Genomic DNA, 19,501 nt, shown 5'->3' with positions numbered 1-19,501 from the left:
AACCTGCGACCTTTCGGTTACAAGCGCAGTTCCTTACCCACTGTGCTACACTCCGTCCTCTGGTGCTGCATGTGTCAGTGTCAGCACTCCACACACCTGCCCTCTGAAACTGACCAGTGTTTCAGATGGCTTGCTGGCCTGCTTGTTCCTGCTACAATAAATGCTGTTCCCACACGGTAAGGCAAGAGTATATGGAGGTCTCTCGAGTCTCTCAATAATAATAATAATAATAGTGCCTCTGAAGATCTGAAAGGGTTTCACAGCGAATGAGAAAACAGGCGCCAATGTGTTGCACCCATCCGGACGAATGGCAACCATTTTGCACCGGAACGTTCACCATGTGTTTACTGAGGTGAGCAGAAAGGAACTTACTGGGGGCAGATTAGATGGCTAGGTTGTGAATTTGGGAATTTTGACAGGATACCAGGGAACCGCGTGTCATGGGATCTTTAATGACTACAGTGAATCCCCCCCCCCTTCCAAACTTCTCCCCTCAGAAAAACAGCCACCACGTATGGAGAGAGGTGATCATCCCTGGCCACGTGAACTCCTACACCATCGGGGGGCTCAAACCGGGCATCACCTACGAGGGTCAGCTGATCAGCATCCTGCGCTACGGCCCGCAGGAGGTCACCCGCTTCGACTTCACCACCAACGCCAACTCGCGTGAGCGCCCGCGCATCCGCACTCCCCCAAGGGGACCGTGTTCGAATACCTCACACGCCGCACACTGGAGGCCCATGTCCACTTCTGTTTCTCAGTCAAAAAACTGGGCATCTACGTACGAAAATAAGCAGAGCTGCTTTTTTTTTTACCCTCTTCCCTTAAACAGTGATCGGGATCATCTCGCAAGGGGAGACGACCCCGCCCCCCGTCATGGTGGACACTTCCGAATCGGTGACGGAGATCACCTCCAGCAGCTTCGTCATCTCCTGGGTGTCGGCGTCCGGCACGGTGTCCGGGTTCCGGGTGGAGTACGAGCTGAGCGAGGAGGGCGCCAAGCCCACCGTGCTGGGTCAGTACCACGTGACCCATGTGACCCGGGTCAGAACCGCGTCGCCGTTAGCATTCGCGCTGATCAACGCTCTGCCCTACAGACCTGCCGCGCACCACCACCTCCGTCAACATCGCCGAGCTGCTGCCCGGGCGCAAGTACACCGTCAACGTCTACGAAGTGACCGACGAGGGCAAGAACCTCATCCTCACCACCTCCCAGACCACAGGTCAGGCCCTCCTCTCTCTTCGACCGTTTCCCACAGCTCCGTGAAAATGGCCGAACGACCGCCACACACTCAAACGAACTGAACAAGCCGCCCTAACCCCCAGTGTCTGCAGCACTACATTACATTACATTACATTACAGGCATTTGGCAGACGCTCTTATCCAGAGCGACGTACAACAAAGTGTATAACCATAACCAGGAACAAGTATGACGAAACCCCTAGAGAGAAGTACCGGTCCAAGTACAGGGAACAACCGCATAGTTCAACTTGGACCCTGATGGTTAAACTGATTAACACTAACAACGAGAACGGCAACAACGCAATCTATGGAAAAATAAAAATAAATAAAAATACAAGTAGTCGTTAAGACTGGCGCATCAACTAAGTCACCTACAGAGAAACAGCACTCGAAATACATTTCTTTGCATTATTTGACTACAGTACATAAAAAAAACATCACTTCTTTTTGTAATGGACAACTGTGAGAGTCTGCACTCCGCAGAACCTCCAAACTGACGATCGGACCGACATCGTTGTGTTCATGACGGTTTGTACGTCTAGTTTCAACAGGCCTTTAAACACTCCCTGTCCCCCCCCCCCCATAGCTCCCGATGCCCCAACCAATGAAGTGGTGAAGGAGGTCGAAGAGAAGTCTATAGTGGTCACCTGGTCCAAGCCCCTGGCACCAATCACAGGTGAGGCTCCTCCGGCATTCCATCCCCCCGAGTGATGTCACCGCTTTCCGTGGAGACGTGCCTTTGACCCTTGACCCCGTGCCTCCCCGTGCGCAGGGTACCGCGTGGTGTACACCCCGTCGGTAGAGGGCAGCAGCACGGAGCTCACCCTGCCCAACACCGCCACCTCCGTGACCTTGAGCGACCTTCGACCCGGCCTGCTCTACAACATCAGCATCTACGCCGTGGAGGAGAACCAGGAGAGCGAGCCCGTCCTCATACAGGTCAACACCGCGGGAGAGCCACTGCCTGGTATTTACCCAGCGTGCCCTGCACCCGCATAAACCTAAACCTGCTGCGTAAATAAGGTTCTGCTGTAACCACCTAAAGCGAAATGCGACGCTTCATGTTCTGCTACACCCAAATACACCCATACTGTACTGCCCACAATATCCCTCCATCCACAGATACAAAAACCGCAATCCCCTCCAACATCCACCTGCTTGACTGCTTAAAGTCTCATCCACACCCAAATCTCATTAATATTAATAAACTGCGATACCCATCCCTAAACGACGTACCGCTTATGTAACACGGTGTAGTTGTAGGCTGTACGTGCACTTCCTGTCACGTGACCTCCTTCCTCGTTCGCCTCGTGTCCGCAGAGCCGGCCGCAGCCCCGACCAACCTGCAGTTCGTGGAGGTGACCGAGGACCGGGTCACCATCACCTGGAGCGGCCCCGCCGGCGCCGTGTCGGGGTACCGCGTGAGCTACGCGCCCGTGGGCCCCGGAGGTACCCCTCAGGAGCAGGTCCGGCTGCCCGTCACGCGGAGCGCCTACGCCGTGGCCACCTCCCTGCGGCCCGGGACCCTCTACCGCTTCTACGTTTACACCGTCCACGAGGGCGCGGAGAGCCCCCCGCTGGTGGGGGAGCACGCCACCAGTGAGTCCGGGGGGGGGGGGGGGGGGGGGGGGGGGGGCCTGTCAGACTCGGGGGGTTCAAATCTGAGCCTCACGTTGGCACCATGTCTTCCATTTACAGTTTAAGTTTTTTTTTCCCCTGTACATGTCAGATTCCTTAAACACTTGTTATTGCGTGCAGGTGTCAGATCAAGTAAAAACAACGCTCCTCGTCACACAGTATTATCGCTCAAAGTTGCTGAGAGCGTATTTAAATGGTAAATGGACTGCATTTATATAGCGCTTTTATCCAAAGCGCTTTACAATTGATGCCTCTCATTCGCCAGAGCAGTTAGGGGTTAGGGGTTAGGTGTCTTGCGCAAGGACACTTCGACATGCCCAGGGCGGGGTTTGAACCGGCAACCCTCCGACTGCCGGACAATCGGTCTTACCTCCTGAGCTACGTCGCCCCTTTTTAAATGTATATTTAAACATGCGGTTTTTGTTTGGCGCTGCCAACACGCCGTGTGGACCGGCACCGCGTTTCCACCGCAGAAACTGACGCGCCGGGCGCGTTTCTCTCCACAGAGCCGGACGCCCCCACGGGCTTGAGCTTCACCAACGTGACGGACGAGGGCGCGGTGGTGATCTGGGCGGTCCCCAGGGCCAGCGTCACGGGGTACCGCCTGCTCCTGACGGAGGGCTCCAGCCCCAGGACGTTCCGGGTCCCGGCGACGCAGTCCCGGTACATCCTGCAGAGCCTGCAGCCGGAGACCGAGTACACGGTCACCCTGTACTCTGAGAGGGACGGCGTGGTCAGCGAGGGCGTCAGCAGCAGCTTCACCACCGGTGAGTGTCCCGCGTACTACTTGCAGGGGCCAGCAGCCGTTGCCCGATGACGTGCTACACTCTTCACTCTTTTATTAAAAAAAATTTTTTTTTTTAAAAACCCTTTTTCCTGTCACTTGTTACATGTTGCCCCATCCCTGCACTTCTTGGTAATTTGTATTTGTCCTAATCCTGTAGCTTATTCTTCTGCCTAGTTTGGCTTTGCAGATGTTAGACCAGGATAGTCTTCACTGTTCTCGGCTAGAAATAGCTGTACAAAATAAGTATTGTACCTTACTGAACCCGTGTTCAGCAGTTGTCTACGACCATGAAATGCACTTTTTTTTGTACGTCGCTTTGGATAAAAGCGTCCGCCAAATGAATGTGATGTGCTATTGACCGCCCAGTCGTGACACGGAGCGCATCTTTGCCCCGCCCCTCCCCTCTCCCAGCCCAGCCGATAGGAAACGCTCCTCGATTCCACACCGACGTCACGGACTCCTCCATCATCATCTCCTGGACCCCGGTGCCCAGTTACGGGTTCAAGGTGAGAGTGTGCCAGCCGTTTTGTCTTTTGCTGAAGCACAAAAAGTGGCCGTTTTTTTGCTCCTGGGCGTTCGGCAAAGGGCTTGACCTCTGACCCCTGTACGTGCTCTCTTCAGCTGACTGTGAGGCCCAGCCAGGGTGGCGAGGGCACCCGGGAGGTGACCTCCGACTCGGGCAGCATCTACATCTCGGGCCTGACCCCCGGGGTGGAGTACACCTACGTCATGCAGCCGGTCGTCAGCGGGCAGAACCACGGCCCCCCCGTCACCCGCCACATCACCACCCGTGAGACCCGCAGCTCCTCCCCGCGCCCTGTTCACCTCCGCACAGCACTGCCATCCCATCAGCACAGCCCACACTCAGCGCAAACATCTTTCCTGGACATATAGCCTACATAGGCTATATATCGTTTTTGCAATTTACAACATTTTGCGATAAATGTCGAACGGAAGCAGTGCAGGTGACTAACAAACCTGAACTCACAGTCAGGCCATATTTGTTCATTTTCATGCAAGTACCTCCCTGAGTACACACACAGCTTATTTTTTTTATAATAAACACAAGATACTTGTGCCCTATGTATTATATTAATGTGTGAGCTGCTATGGAGGCAGTGAGTAGGGCAAACAGAAATGTTCCGGTCTGCACGTGCTCACTGTGTTCCCCCTTCCCTTTCTCCTGCCCTGTAGGCCTGTCTCCTCCCACCGACCTCACCGTGCACTCCAACGCCAACACGGGAGAGCTCACGGTCCGGTGGAGGGACTCCACGACCCCCGGTAAACGCAGCCTCTCTCTCTCTCTTCCCCTCCGGCCGTTAGCCCGGTCAGGCTAACCTTGGCCCTCAGCCACCGGCCTTCTCAGGACGAGGGCTTCTTTTCCTCTAACACAGTTTTGGGTTATCCCTGCCCTGGGTCAGCTGTAACTATAAAACTGAGCGTAGCCATAGCATTTTAGAGCTAATAAAACTGACAAAGTTCAGAGTCAGCTTTATTGTGAAGCTAAAAAGCGTTTCATTCGCTCCGCCCTACAGACATCACAGGGTACCGCGTGACCTGCAACCCAACCAGTGGGCAGCACGGGAATTCTCTGGAGGAGTTCGTGAAGATGGGGCAGACCTCCTGCACCCTGGACAACCTGAGCCCAGGGGTGGAGTACAACGTCAGCGTCTTCACCGTGAAGGACGACATGGAGAGCGAGCCCGTCTCCACCACCGTCACCCAAGGTAGGCCGGCGTCCCGGTCCGCTAACCTCCCGCGCGCCGCCGGTGGCGCTGTCCCTCCCCCGTACCTGCGGCCATACGCGGAGAGCGAGCTGGGAGTGCCTCAGGAGCAACGACACCGTGTGGAGGAGAGGAGTATTACACATCAAAGCCAGGCCAAGCTAGAGCAAACCTGACTGCCCGCGTCCTCCGCTCCTCACTGGAGAAGGTTAGCAGAGGTTAGCGCATTTCACTAGCGCGGTTCCCATAATCCCCAGCGGCGAGACCCAGTGCTGCAGCCCCAGTGCTTCTCTGACCGCGTCCCCCTTCGCCGATCATGTGCAACAGCGCATTTGTTGTTGTGTCTGTGTTGTTTGCTTGCTTGCGTTTGAAGCTGTAATTGTGCCATTTTACTAACGTGTGTGTTCCCTGGCTGAATTCTGTACATCTAGAGAAGATTACAGTGCTGTACCCCCCCCCCCCCCGAGGCTGCATCATCAGCGCAGGGGCCTGAGCAGAATAAACAAGCTCAGCAGTCTAACTCCTGCACAATTAATTAAGCAGCTGATGTGATATTTCTGACATATTTTTTCAAAGCATGGCAGTTCATTTGAAAATGCTCCTAATTGACATCAGCAATTGTGGCTTTTACACAGTGCTTATTGGTTGTTGAATCACTATAATGTTTTGTATATACAGTGAGCTCCATAATGTTTGGAACAAAGACTTTTTTTTTGGCTCTGTACTCCACAATTTGAAATTGCAATCAAACAGTTCAAAGGTGGTTAAAGTGTGTTCAATTACTTTCTTAGTGCAGGTAGAGAGAGATTTCAGTGTCTAGTCTTGATTCTAGGCTTTTGATTGCCTTTGGAGCCTGTTATTGGCATTTGGTTTTGTTTGATATGTGGCAAAGTACTAAACACTTTTATTTACATAACATTAATATGTCCCAAACATTATGGTGCCATGAAAAAAGGGGGTTATGTATAAAACAAGCTGTAATTTCTACATGGAGAAACAACCAAAGTGTATAAAAATATCCTTAACTTAAAGCTGAGAATGTGCACTTTAACCACATGAGAATTGCTTGATCTAAAATTGTGGAGTAGAGCCAAATCAAGAAAACATGACTTTGTCCCCAACAGTATGGAGTTCACTGTACATATCCTTGCCTTTTAGTGAAAATTATTTGTGGCTCGATGATTTGAAATTCATAATACTACAACAGCAGTACATTTGTGATGAATGCACTAATTAACAAAGCTGAGACTGTCATAGCAAACCTCGTGTCATCCTCATGTCACATGATAACCTGGCCTGAATGACGCTGCGATTGGGTGCTTCGTGATCATGTTTAATTCGTAAACATCACCGCTTGTGTGCCTTTTTGTCTTGTTTGTTTCCCGTTTGTCTCGTGTTGTTTTGTCTGGCTGTTCGGCTGCACTCCTAACCCGCTAGACGTGCCCCCGCTCGCCGACCTCGACTTTGTCGAGGTCAACGACACGTCCATCTCCATGAGGTGGACCCCGCTTAACTATACCGCCGTCACGGGCTACCGCGTCACGGTAGTGGCGGCGGGCGAAAGCGTCCCCCTCTTCCGAGCTCCAGTCCGTACACTGTGTGCTGCCCAGCCGAGGGCTCCACCACGTCTCGGAAGAGGGGGACGCTTTCGCCCGCCGCCACTACTGTGACGCGGTAGCCCGTGACGGCGGTCAGCATTTCGGCTTTTCGGCGGGAAACCGGGTTCTAGGGGTTTTATAATGGGGCATGGGTTTTTTTGGAAGGGGAAAGGGTTTCAAAGTGGTTACAAAAGTGGTTCAAAGTAGGAAAGGGGTTCCAAGGCAGTGTAGTCTTCAGTTGATAAATCCAATTCCTGTATCTCATATGTGGTAATCTGTTAGCCCTTGGTAGTTTTGCAGAAGCGATTCTTTAGAGTTTAGTCTGAGCTCACATTCCTCCAAGGTCCTTAAGACTACATTTACACTGCAGGCCTTTACGCTCATTTCCAAATTCTTTGTCTATGTCCTATTTTTTTTGCCTGTTTACATCTACTTTTGAAAGTGACCCGTATTCGATACCCGTGTCAACACGGTGTATACTTGAAACCTGCATGTGAACACGAGAGTTTTGTTATCGATACGAAAGTAAACAACTACACTACCACGGCCATATCGCCATTTGCAACGAACGCAAAACGAGACAGAAATAATAATTAAAGCTTTTTAAATAATTGCTGCTTTTTAAAGCATGTTAGGTGCGCAACAAACATCTCCAGTATTTTGGCCTATAACAGAGTCTTCGCCCCAGAGGCCTACAAGGCACGAAAGCTCGGTAGCCTGTTCCCCCGCTGCCCTGAGCCTTCAGCCTCCACTTAACACCTTCTTTTATCATTAGCATTGGAGAGTGCTTGTGCATGTAGGCTAATTAACGTTACGCGCAATTCAAATGTGGAAAAAGTACGAGAATATCACATTTCGAATGACGTCGTGCGAAACGCGACGCCCGGGAAGTTCCGATCTGCGCGTTTAGACGACAGTCTCATTGGCGATTATCAGATTCCCGTCGGATTTATTTCCACGTATGAACGTGGCCCAAAACGGATCTGGAAATATCCCATTCTACGTGGGTGCTTCCCCCCGTCCACACGTTCATAACACACATCTGATCTGTGCCACGTGAGCCGAAAAATCTGAACTGGGTCACTTTTACCAGGCGGTGTTAACGTAGCCTTAGCGCTCCGTCTGGTCGGACAGCTGGCTCTACGACGGGCTGATCATTGTCGGTCGCCCAGGCTGACTCCCGTACGCTTACCAACAGACGTCGCGCGGTGTCAGGAGAAGACGGTACGCCAGAGCGTTCAACGTTCAAATTCAGTGTCTGCGGGATCCAAACTCGACTACCTGCAGATGCTATCCCGATCAAATTTGGATGATTCCGATCCGAACTGTTCAGGCCGCAGTCCTTAAATGCACCCCATATCAGATTTTATGAGAAACTGCGTTGTCAGTTGGCTCTTAAAAAGCCTCAAAACGTTTTTTTTTGTTTTTTTTAAACTTGTAAATGTCAGCAGTAGGGGCGTTTGAGGTGAATCTTTTATTTGACGCACACAGACGGAGCTGTGTGTCACAGTTCCAGTCAGCGCGCCGAGTGTCGCTCGGTTCCAGGTAAAAGCCGTTAATCATTAGCACAGCCAGCTGCGCGTGCGGTAAACAGCAGGGCTGACAGGGCCGGCCTGCCGGTCAGTGCCGTCTTCCCACCTGACTGACTGGCTGACTGAGGCGACCCTGCGTCCCCCCCCACCCCCCCCTTCTCCCCAAACAGCGCTGGACTCCCCCACCGGCCTGGACTTCTCCGAGGTGTACACCAACTCCTTCACCGTCCACTGGGCGGCGCCGCGCGCCTTCATCACGGGCTACCGGATCCGCTACCAGCCGGCCAGCGGCGGGCGGGTGAGGGAGGACAGGCTGCCCCCGTCCCGCACCCACTTCACCCTGACGGGCCTGGTGCCCGTCACGCTGTACGTCATCCAAATCTACGCCGTGAGCGGCTCGCTGGAGAGCCCGCCCCTCACCGGCCAGCAAGCCACCAGTACGAGCCCTTCACCCGCCTTCTGTCCTCTTCTGTCCACACTTCCACTCTCTGTCTATCCTCTTCTGTCTACACTTCCACTCTCTGTCTATCCTCTTCTGTCTACACTTCCACTCTCTGTCTATCCTCTTCTGTCTACACTTCCACTCTCTGTCTATCCTCTTCTGTCTACATTTCCACTATTTCTATCCTCCTCTGTCTACACTTCCACTCTCTCTCTCTATCCTCCTCTGTCTACACTTCCACTCTCTATCCTCCTCTGTCTACACTTCCACTCTCTATCCTCCTCTGTCTATACGTCCTCTCTCTCTATCCTCCTCTGTCTACACTTCCACTCTCTATCCTCTTCTGTCTATACTTCCTCTCTCTCTATCCTCTTGTCTATACTTCCTCTCTCTCTATCCTCTTGTCTATACTTCCACTCTCTCTATCCTCTTCTGTCTATACGTCCTCTCTCTCTATCCTCTTGTCTACACTTCCACTCTCTCTATCCTCTTTTGTCTATACTTCCACTCTCTCTATCCTCTTTTGTCTATACTTTCGCTCTTTACTGTCTCTACTTTCGCCTTTCTCCCACTTTCCTCCCCCTTCTCTCTAACCTCCGTTTCTCCTCTTCCCACTTATCCTTCCTCTTTCTCTCTCTATCTCTCCTGCCCTCTCTCCTCTCCTCCTTTATGTACTCTTTATACTTTCCCCTTTTTCATCTCATGTCTGTCGCTGCTCCCCACTCTCGCCTTCATTCCATCATGTCTCCATCCCTTCATCCTGCTCTCTCTGTCCATCCCCAGCTCTTTCCAGTGGTAAATGTTGTGTTTCTGTTTCATCAGTTTCAGACGCCCCTACTGACCTGGAGGTGGCCACCTCCACCCCCACCAGCATCACCATCCGCTGGGACGCCCCCCCTGTCACTGTGCGGTACTACAGGATCACCCACGGAGAGACAGGTCTGTGCAGCTTGTTCCATCATTCAGACACTTATCATTACAGTACTGCTGTGTGTATGGTGCTGTAGTCAGGCGTGTGTTCATTGCTTCTGTGTTAAAGGGACAGTCCAACCTTTAAATAATTGTCCAAAAAGTTGGACTATCCCTTTAAGTGCTTATAAGCATGAGTGACTTAATGGTAAATGGTAAATGGACTGCATTTATATAGCGCTTTTATCCAAAGCGCTTTACAATTGATGCCTCTCATTCGCCAGAGCAGTTAGGGGTTAGGTGTCTTGCTCAAGGACACTTCGACATGCCCAGAGCGGGGTTTGAACCGGCAACCCTCCGACTGCCAGACAATCGGTCTTACCTCCTGAGCTATGTCGCCCCTAATTAATGTCAATGTGTTTGGTTTAATTCTGATGCTCAACGGCAGTTAATTTGATTGTTAAATGTGTGTGAAAGTGCTTGAAGTGTTCGTTAATTCCATATGTTAGTGGTTAAGGGATGATAATCAGCTGTATGCTCGTTAGTTTCCCATGTCTGTGAGTATGACGGGGTTCCGTTAGTGTGGGTATTCAGGGAGTGTGTGTGTGTCAGTACTTTGGCATTAATTTGGATGTGGCTTCCTTCCTGTCCTAGGCGGACTCAGCCCCCCGAAGGAGTTCACCATCCCGGGCACCCAGTCCCAGGCCACCATCCACAGCCTGCGGCCCGGCACCGACTACACCATCACCGTGTACGCCGTCACCGGGAGGGGGGACAGCCCCGCCACCAGCACCCCCATCTACATCACCTACAAGACAGGTTCGCACCGAGCTAAACACAGACACGAGACAGGTACGCACTGAGCTAACTACAGACACTAGACAGGTACGCACTGAGCTAACTACAGACACTAGACAGGTACACACTGAGCTAAATACAGACACTAGACAGGTACGCACTGAGCTAACTACAGACACTAGACAGGTACGCACTGAGCTAACTACAGACACTAGACAGGTACGCACTGAGCTAAACACAGACACTAGACAGGTACGCACTGAGCTAACTACAGACACTAGACAGGTACGCCCTGAGCTAACTACAGACACTAGACAGGTACGCCCTGAGCTAACTACAGACACTAGACAGGTACGCACTGAGCTAACTACAGACACTAGACAGGTACGCACTGAGCTAACTACAGACACTAGACAGGTACACACTGAGCTAAATACAGACACTAGACAGGTACGCACTGAGCTAACTACAGACACTAGACAGGTACGCACTGAGCTAACTACAGACACTAGACAGGTACGCACTGAGCTAAATACAGACACTAGACAGGTACGCACTGAGCTAAACACAGACACTAGACAGGTACGCACTGAGCTAAACACAGACACTAGACAGGTACGCACTGAGCTAAACACAGACACTAGACAGGTACGCACTGAGCTAAACACAGACACTAGACAGGTACGCACTGAGCTAAACACAGACACTAGACAGGTACGCACTGAGCTAACTACAGGCATGAGACAGGTACACACTGAGCTAACTACAGACACTAGACAGGTACGCACTGTGCTAACTACAGACACTCGACAGGTACGCACTGAGCTAACTACAGGCACTAGACAGGTACGCCCTGAGCTAAACACAGGCATGAGACAGGTACGCACTGAGCTAAATACAAACACTAGACAGGTACGCACTGAGCTAACTACAGACACTAGACAGGTACGCACTGAGCTAACTACAGACACTAGACAGGTACGCACTGAGCTAAACACAGACACTAGACAGGTACGCACTGAGCTAAACACAGACACTAGACAGGTACGCACTGAGCTAAACACAGACACTAGACAGGTACGCACTGAGCTAAATACAGACACTAGACAGGTACGCACTGAGCTAAATACAGACACTAGACATGTACGCACTGCACCAAGTACAGACACTAGATAGGTACGCACTGAGCTAAACACAGACACTAGACAGGTACGCCCTGCACTAAATACAGGCATGAGACAGGTATGCACTGAGCTAACTACAGACACTAGACAGGTACGTACTGAGCTAACTACAGACACTAGGCAGGTACGCACTGAGCTAACTACAGACACTAGACAGGTACGCACTGAGCTAAACACAGGCATGAGACAGGTACGCACTGAGCTAACTACAGAGACTAGACAGGTACGCACTGAGCTAAATACAGACACTAGACAGGTACGCACTGAGCTAACTACAGACACTAGACAGGTACGCACTGAGCTAACTACAGACACTAGACAGGTACGCACTGAGCTAACTACAGACACTAGACAGGTACGCACTGAGCTAACTACAGACACTAGACAGGTACGCACTGAGCTAAATACAGACACTAGACAGGTACGCACTGAGCTAACTACAGACACTAGACAGGTACGCACTGAGCTAACTACAGACACTAGACAGGTACGCCCTGAGCTAAATACAGACACTAGACAGGTACGCCCTGAGCTAAATACAGACACTAGACAGGTACTCACTGAGCTAAATACAGACACTAGACAGGTACGCACTTCTCGCAGAAACCACAGGGCCCTCTGTACGCTGTAGGAATGGGGCTTTTCACCCCTCATCTACCCCTTTTTCTACCCCTTCTGTCCCGTGTTCAGTTTTATCAGATGGTTCGAGGGGTATTAGGATTAGGATTTTATCAGGATCCCCATTAGCTGATGCAGCTACTCTTCCTGGGGTCCACACAAAACACAAACACATGACAACAGATAAGACACTTACAGACAAAACAACCACATTGAAATACCGCTTTTGGAAAGTAAAATGCATGCCCCCTTTCCCTCTCTCTGTAGACATCGAGTCTCCCACAGACATGAAGGTGACCGACGTGAAAGACAACACCATCACGGTCCGCTGGACGCCCGCAAAGGGCCCCGTCACGGGATACAGGGTCACCGGGGTCCCCAAAAATGGCCAAGGTCCCTCTTTCTCCCAGGAGGTGGGCCCCGGTAAGCTCAGAGCCACGCATTGCGCTTCTGATGGCTGCACCGCACTATTGTGACAGACAGAGGGCGCCGATCTGTTCACCTAAATGTTTCTAATGGGGCAGCTGCACAGCTTTCCACCAGCCACTTCTGTCCCTGTGGTCAGTACTGTGGTCAGCGCTGTGTGCTGTGGTCAGTATGGTGGTCAGTGCTGTTCTGTGGTCAGCTCTGTGTGCTGTGGTCAGTATGGTGGTCAGTGCTGTTCTGTGGCCAGTGCTGTGTGTTGTGTGCTGTGGTCAGTGCTGTGTGTTGTGCTGTGTGCTGTGGTCAGTGCTGTGTGTTGTGTTCTGTGGCCAGTGCTGTGTGTTGTGTGCTGTGGTCAGTGCTGTGCGTTGTGCTGTGTGCTGTGGTCAGTGCTGTGTGTTGTGTTCTGTGGCCAGTGCTGTGTGTTGTGTGCTGTGGTCAGTGCTGTGCGTCGTTCTGTGGTCAGAGCAGAACGGTATGGTCAGCGCTGTGTGTTGTGTTGAGTGCCTTGCTCAGTCTCCAGTGTCTCCCCCTCACTCGCAGATAAGACAGAGATGACCTTCTCCGGCCTGATGCCCACGGTGGAGTACGAGCTGAGCGTGTTCGCTCTGGGCCAGAACGGGGAGAGCCCACCGCTCGTGGAGACCGCAGTCACCAGTGAGTCGACCGCACAGAGAACCCTCAAAATCCCAAAAAGCTCAACGCACTATCCTCCAGGATCTTAGCCGTGCCTGCTGAGTTCAGCTCAGTTTGCACAAACACAAATACATGACACCATCGCATACAGTGATAGCCGTCTAAACTCTACAAGCATTATTATTCTTCATCATTGTTATTATTATCATCATCATCATCATCCATCTCCGGGAGGGATGTTCTGGCTCGTGTTTTAAATCGTAGGAACTGCCCTAACTGCTGAAATTCAACAGTAAGGAATGTAAAAAATGATATGAACATTACAGCAAAACAGACTACAGCTAGAACAGTTACCAACAACAGTAAGCTGGTCTTGAGGACTGTCCTGCTCTGGGAGGTTCATAGGTCACTGCGCAGTGCCCCCTCCTGTCTGTGGATGAACAGAGCCAGAATAATCTGATAAACCACTCAGATTGCGAGGTGAGATTAGGTTGTTCATGCAGCATATACATCCTCATATTCCTGTCACCTCTCAAGGGAAACGGCAAACAAGCTAAATGCAACAGCGAGGTGGTCATGAGCCAGAATGATGGCCTGATACTGTGAACCCAATCAGAGTGTGAGGAGAGGAGGCTCCGCCCCCTAATGTTCCCTTCTTCCCTGACGCAGCCGTGGACCACCCCAAAGACCTGACGTTCTCGGACGTGGAACCCACGTCACTGCGCATCTCCTGGGACGCCCCCGACGGGGCGGTCACCTCGTACAGGGTGCTGTACTCCAGCCCGGAGGACAGGGAGCGCGAGCTGTACCCCGCCCCGCAGCCCAGCCAGGAGACGGCCGTGCTGCGGAGCCTCCAGCCCGGCACAGAGTACACCGTCAAGGTCATCGCCCTGCACGGCCGCAACCCCAGCCCCCCGCTGGTGGGGACGCAGGCCACCGGTGGGTACCCCGCACGCACTGGGTCACGCCTCGACCCCTTCACTAAAACACGAGGGGTCCTGTGGGGTGCGTCTGAGGGGGTTAGTTTAGGTCCCACACATACCAGGTCACGCCTCGAGCCCTTCAATAAAACACGAGGGTCCTGTGGGGCGTCTGAGGGGGGTTAGTTTAGGTCCCACACACACAGTCACACCTCGAGCCCTTCACTAAAACACCGGGCTCCAGAGTGCCGTGTCTGAGGGGGTTTACTGCCGTTATACGGCCTGCACACCGGCCCTAACCCTAAACTGTACCAGAGTCCCCTGGGCTGAGGTCCCCACCTCACCGAGCAGTAACTCCTCCGCTCGGTCATGTGACCGCAGCTATCTGAGCACAGGGTCGAGCCTGAGCAGCCTCAGCTGAACCCTCAGTCACATGAGGGACCGGCGCTCGCCAGATCTGCCACCGTTACTCACCTAAATCAGGTCCATGAGCATGTTTCTCCAGCACTGCAAGCCGCTCAGGAAGAGCGTCTGCTAAATGTGTGAAGGTCAGAGAATGACGAGCCTAGGAAATCACCCTGGATAAGTGCAGCCCCTGAATGGGTGAGCACCTGATATTATTTTAAATGACATAGGCCTACACCAGCCAAATGGAAGTAGGCTAGTTGTCCCATTTCATGATTCACAGCGTAAAGAAACACTTTTATTTTTAAAAAGGCAAGAAATAAGCCCTTAAAGATTCAAACTGCTTACTCTTTTTGCCCCACCTCCCTTCTTCAACAATCTTCGGAATGATCACTTGTTTCATATTTTGTGATGAGGAGGAAATGAAGTGAGATACTGTCAAATTAGCTGGTCAGCCATTTTACCATTAAGGAATTAGCCTACACTTGATGCGCATAAGAAAGTTATTGCAACAACGCTAATGGAAAACAAGTTAAATCAACATTTGATGCTAGGCTAACCCGCTTGCTACAGAGGGACACACACTATTGGTATCAGTCTTCTTGTATGAATCGGGGCAAGATAGCTAAAAAGCTAATTTCCCAAGAAAGTGCTCTGGTTGTTGGCTTTGGAAAAAAATCCTCCAACTCCGGTCACATCTGGCTCAAACCGGAACGGCCGTATCGCAGTATCCGCGTCAGCGATTATGTCTCTGATGGACTCAGAGACATCCGAGTCCCTGACAATGCCCTTTGATTCAAAAACAAGACTTTCAGTGCTGTCCATTTCTGTCCATCTTTCCATCTATCGACGTGGTGCTTGCCCTTTGAAGAGGTAATATCGCATAATGACATAATGGTGCGTATAATATGCCGAGGTTATGTTACTTAAGTCATCAACCTGCCCAGGGACTACAGATGAAAATTAGCCTGTACGGCTAAATCTGGCACATTTACACGGTGCATCGAAGTTCTCGTGTTTATTAATGTGCACTGTCCCTTTCTTAAATAAAATAAACCTTAAACCTTAGATTCGTGTGTTCTCTCCCAGCCATCCCGGCCCCCACGCACCTGAACTTCCCCAGCGTGGGCCCCTCGGACGTCGTCGTCTCCTGGCACCCCCCCAACGCCCGCCTCACGGGCTACCGCGTGGTCATCAACCCCAAGACCGCCACCGGCCCCGCCAAGGAGATCAACGTGGCCCCCGACACCACGCGGGCGTCCGCCACGGGACTCATGGTGAGGCTGACAGAGCCGCTCCCCCGCGCTCCGCGCTTCCCCCAGCCGCTCCCCCCCAAATGCAGCCTAAAGACTGGGGGGTCTGCTCACCAAGCCCCCGTTTCACAAAGCGGGGTTACCGGGTTAGCTTTAACTGCACCGAGTGAAAACCCGGAGCGCTTCTCAAATCTGGAACGCGGACTGAAGTAAAGAGAGAGCCGCTCCGGGTTTTACTCAGCGCGGTTGCGCTGCTAACTCAGAAACCCTTGCTTCGTGAAGAACCCCCCTGATGTAGCCTAATTAGAGGCTGAAGATTTAAAGTGACCTCAGAAACCACTCCACCAGAACATCCCTGACCAAGGGAAGCCACAGCAGCTGGGTTCTCATAATGCAGCCCAGGGGTGGATCAAAGGGATTTTGAAAAAAAGAAAATCACAAGAGACTTATTTATCCTCCCAATCTTCCGTTCTTTCATCCATTTATTTATTTATTTATTTGACGGGAATGTTACATTTTGTGCTGATGTAAAGTTTAGCCGTGTAAAAACGCATTGCTTAAGTGTTGCCATGCACTTGCCAGTCAAAAGCGGTGCCGCTCTGATGACGTCATGGTCATTCTCGTGAGCGCCGTCTCTGTCGCTCTCTGATGATGTCGTGCCCGTTCCCCCTGCGCAGGTATCCACCACGTATGTGGTGCAGGTCTACGCACTGAAGGGCTCCCTCACCAGCCGTCCCGCGCAAGCGGAGGTCACCACTCAGGAGAGTAAGTCCCCCGTTCCCCTGGCCACCAAAACCTAAAAATCCAAAATCCACTTGGTTATCCTTATGACAGTGCATACTCATATTGCAAGATTCTTAATTAGCCATTTTTTACTTGTAGTTATGCCTGATTATAAAGGCATTTGATTGGGTAAATATGGTTCCTAAGCTTTGATCTGAGGCTGATAAAGGGCCTGGAACTGCTGCACTGATCTGTCAGTCATTCCAGGGTTCAGCCCACTATCTGCATCTAACCCTTTGAAGGGTATGTTTTCGGGAAAAATTATTTTATATCTAGAAGTTTCTAGAACGCCAGTTCTGATTTCAGTTGCCAGTAGTGAGTGTTACATCGGCACTGGAATATTCTAATTACGTGTGTGTGTGATCTCACACCTTACGGGGTTACGTGTCTGTGAGGACTGTGTTAAAAGGTTAATGTAGTCGAAAAGGTTAAATTAGCCGAAATTCAATATAAAAATTTTAGTAATAAATAAAAACTTTGAGGAACGACGTCACATGGTGTGCCGATATCACAGGCCCACGTTCCCATCTCGGTTGTCTGTAAACGCGTGGTTCGACAGTAACCGACCGGTGTGTTTTTAAACTCTTCCTGCCGTAGACATCAGTCCCCCTCGCCGCGTGCGCATCCTAGACGTGAAGGACTCCTCAATCATGCTCACCTGGCGCTCCACTACTGCGCCCTCCACTGGCTTCCTCATTGAAACCACGCCCGTCACTGGCAGCCACGCCCCCATCAAGAGCACCATCTCACCGGAGCTCCGTTCCCACACCATCACTGGTAACCAGTACCCCGATGTTAACGCTGCTCCTACATCTCCCATTGTGTTATATCAGTCATATTACAACTGTTCATACGCCATCCCTGGTGTTATTACAGTGATATAACAGCTGCTACTAATCCCTGGTGCTACCGCAGTAATATATGGTAAATGGTAAATGGACTGCATTTATATAGCGCTTTTATCCAAAGCGCTTTACAATTGATGCCTCTCATTCGCCAGAGCAGTTAGGGGTTAGGTGTCTTGCTCAAGGACACTTCGACATGCCCAGGGCGGGGTTTGAACCGGCAACCCTCCGACTACCAGACAATCGGTCTTACCTCCTGAGCTATGTCGCCCCATAATATAACAGATGCCACTAAGAGTTTCTCAGAGTTATTCTCTCTCAGTCTCACACACTGTGGGCTGCAGGCCCATAGCTACTGCGTTTTGCTAATGGACAACGGCCGACTGTCCCGTAGGTTTGGAGCCGAGCACCTCCTACACCATCCACATTTACACCCTGAACGGAGTGGGTCGCAGCGCCCCCTTCACCCTCACCACCAGCACAGGTATGCCCTCCCGCCTCCCGCCTGCCTTTCCCCCCAGGTTCTGTGCCGCGCCCCTCTCGGTCTCCGCGGTGACCGCGGCGACTCTCCCGCCGGCCGGCCGGCCTCACGTTTCCGGGTTTGGGTTTTGCTCTCTGCAGGGAAGTCGCTGGTGGACGCTCCCACGAACCTCCGCTTCACATCTCTGACCCCCAGCACCGTCTCCTTCACCTGGACGCCCCCTAGCGCCCCCATCACTGCGTACGACGTCACCTATGAGGAGTCCGGGAGGTTCCCCCAGAAGCTCGCCCCGGCACCCCACTCTGGAAGCACCTATGCCACCATCACCGGTAAACCCACCCACCCACCCTGTCCACTCCACCCTAGAACGGCGTTTCACTGACTGAGCACACGGCTTTGACAGAGCCCAGAACCAATCTAAATGGTAAATGGTAAATGGACTGCATTTATATAGCGCTTTTATCCAAAGCGCTTTACAATTGATGCCTCTCATTCGCCAGAGCAGTTAGAGGTTAGGGGTTAGGTGTCTTGCTCAAGGACACTTCGACATGCCCAGGGCGGGGTTTGAACCAGCAACCCTCCGACTGCCAGACAATCAGTCTTACCTCCTGAGCTATATCGCCCCTATCTGCCTAACCGAGAGCAGCAGTTCCTCCAGTCAGGTTACCTCATCCAGATGTTTTCGTTTGGACGGTTGTGAATATTCTAGAGGGCAGCTAAATCACAGTCCAAAAGTTCAACACTTACGCTTCTATTCGGAGCCACAATTCACAGTTCAGTTCATCCGTATCTCCGTTTGGTGCTGCTCAGCCACTGCAGCTAGACGCAGATGGGAATCGTGTAAGCTATGGATGCAGTTCACTGACCAATCACAGAATCTGAATGTTAGCGCCACAAGCTTTCTTTTTTATCCACTTCATGCAACAGGTAGCCTAAATTCTGCCATGTCCAGGCAAGTAGAAATTTTATTTTGGGAACTTGCCTAAACAGGAAAGTATAAACGAACACTGAACCCTGTTAAACCTTTGTGTAAAGACACAGCTGATGCAAATGTATCTCCCACGAGTTTGACATGCCGTTGTTTTTTTTTTTGTTTCTCAGGTTTACGCCCAGGCACTGAGTACATCATTAAGATCACTGCCATGCAGAACACCCACAGAAGCGTACCTCTTGTGGGCAAGGCCAGAACTCGTGAGTACACACACACACACACACACACACACACAAATGCACACATAGGCAGGCACTTAAGCACACAAAAAACGTATGTACGTGCACATAT

General features: G+C 51.6%; 2 protein-coding genes across 3 annotated transcripts in view; one reads left to right on the top strand and one right to left on the bottom strand.

The window, feature by feature from the left end:
• The window catches only part of LOC118213617 (fibronectin-like), a 39,196-nt gene that overhangs the window by 12,630 nt on the left and 7,065 nt on the right, over positions 1-19,501 (top strand). For both annotated transcript variants that reach the window (XR_004762474.1, XM_035392604.1), the window contains exons 14-36: positions 498-666; positions 833-1,015; positions 1,098-1,223; positions 1,830-1,919; positions 2,016-2,210; positions 2,564-2,842; positions 3,388-3,648; positions 4,080-4,174; positions 4,290-4,458; positions 4,863-4,949; positions 5,204-5,395; positions 8,693-8,959; positions 9,787-9,903; positions 10,528-10,692; positions 12,741-12,896; positions 13,440-13,553; positions 14,202-14,471; positions 15,947-16,134; positions 16,788-16,875; positions 17,491-17,670; positions 18,133-18,222; positions 18,360-18,548; positions 19,321-19,410. Coding sequence is in view for 1 of the 2 variants with exons in the window: in XM_035392604.1 (XP_035248495.1) it covers positions 498-666; positions 833-1,015; positions 1,098-1,223; positions 1,830-1,919; positions 2,016-2,210; positions 2,564-2,842; positions 3,388-3,648; positions 4,080-4,174; positions 4,290-4,458; positions 4,863-4,949; positions 5,204-5,395; positions 8,693-8,959; positions 9,787-9,903; positions 10,528-10,692; positions 12,741-12,896; positions 13,440-13,553; positions 14,202-14,471; positions 15,947-16,134; positions 16,788-16,875; positions 17,491-17,670; positions 18,133-18,222; positions 18,360-18,548; positions 19,321-19,410 (3,760 nt within the window). In the remaining variant the exon portion in view is untranslated. The remainder of the gene's footprint in view (positions 1-497; positions 667-832; positions 1,016-1,097; positions 1,224-1,829; positions 1,920-2,015; positions 2,211-2,563; positions 2,843-3,387; positions 3,649-4,079; positions 4,175-4,289; positions 4,459-4,862; positions 4,950-5,203; positions 5,396-8,692; positions 8,960-9,786; positions 9,904-10,527; positions 10,693-12,740; positions 12,897-13,439; positions 13,554-14,201; positions 14,472-15,946; positions 16,135-16,787; positions 16,876-17,490; positions 17,671-18,132; positions 18,223-18,359; positions 18,549-19,320; positions 19,411-19,501) is intronic.
• Positions 1-19,501, bottom strand: part of cpo (carboxypeptidase O) — a 79,239-nt gene that overhangs the window by 54,791 nt on the left and 4,947 nt on the right. The window lies entirely within an intron of this gene.

This window comes from Anguilla anguilla, chromosome 15, assembly GCF_013347855.1.
Source record: "Anguilla anguilla isolate fAngAng1 chromosome 15, fAngAng1.pri, whole genome shotgun sequence".
Taxonomy (NCBI): Eukaryota; Metazoa; Chordata; class Actinopteri; order Anguilliformes; family Anguillidae; genus Anguilla; species Anguilla anguilla.
This window is presented reverse-complemented; position numbering and strand designations above follow the sequence as displayed.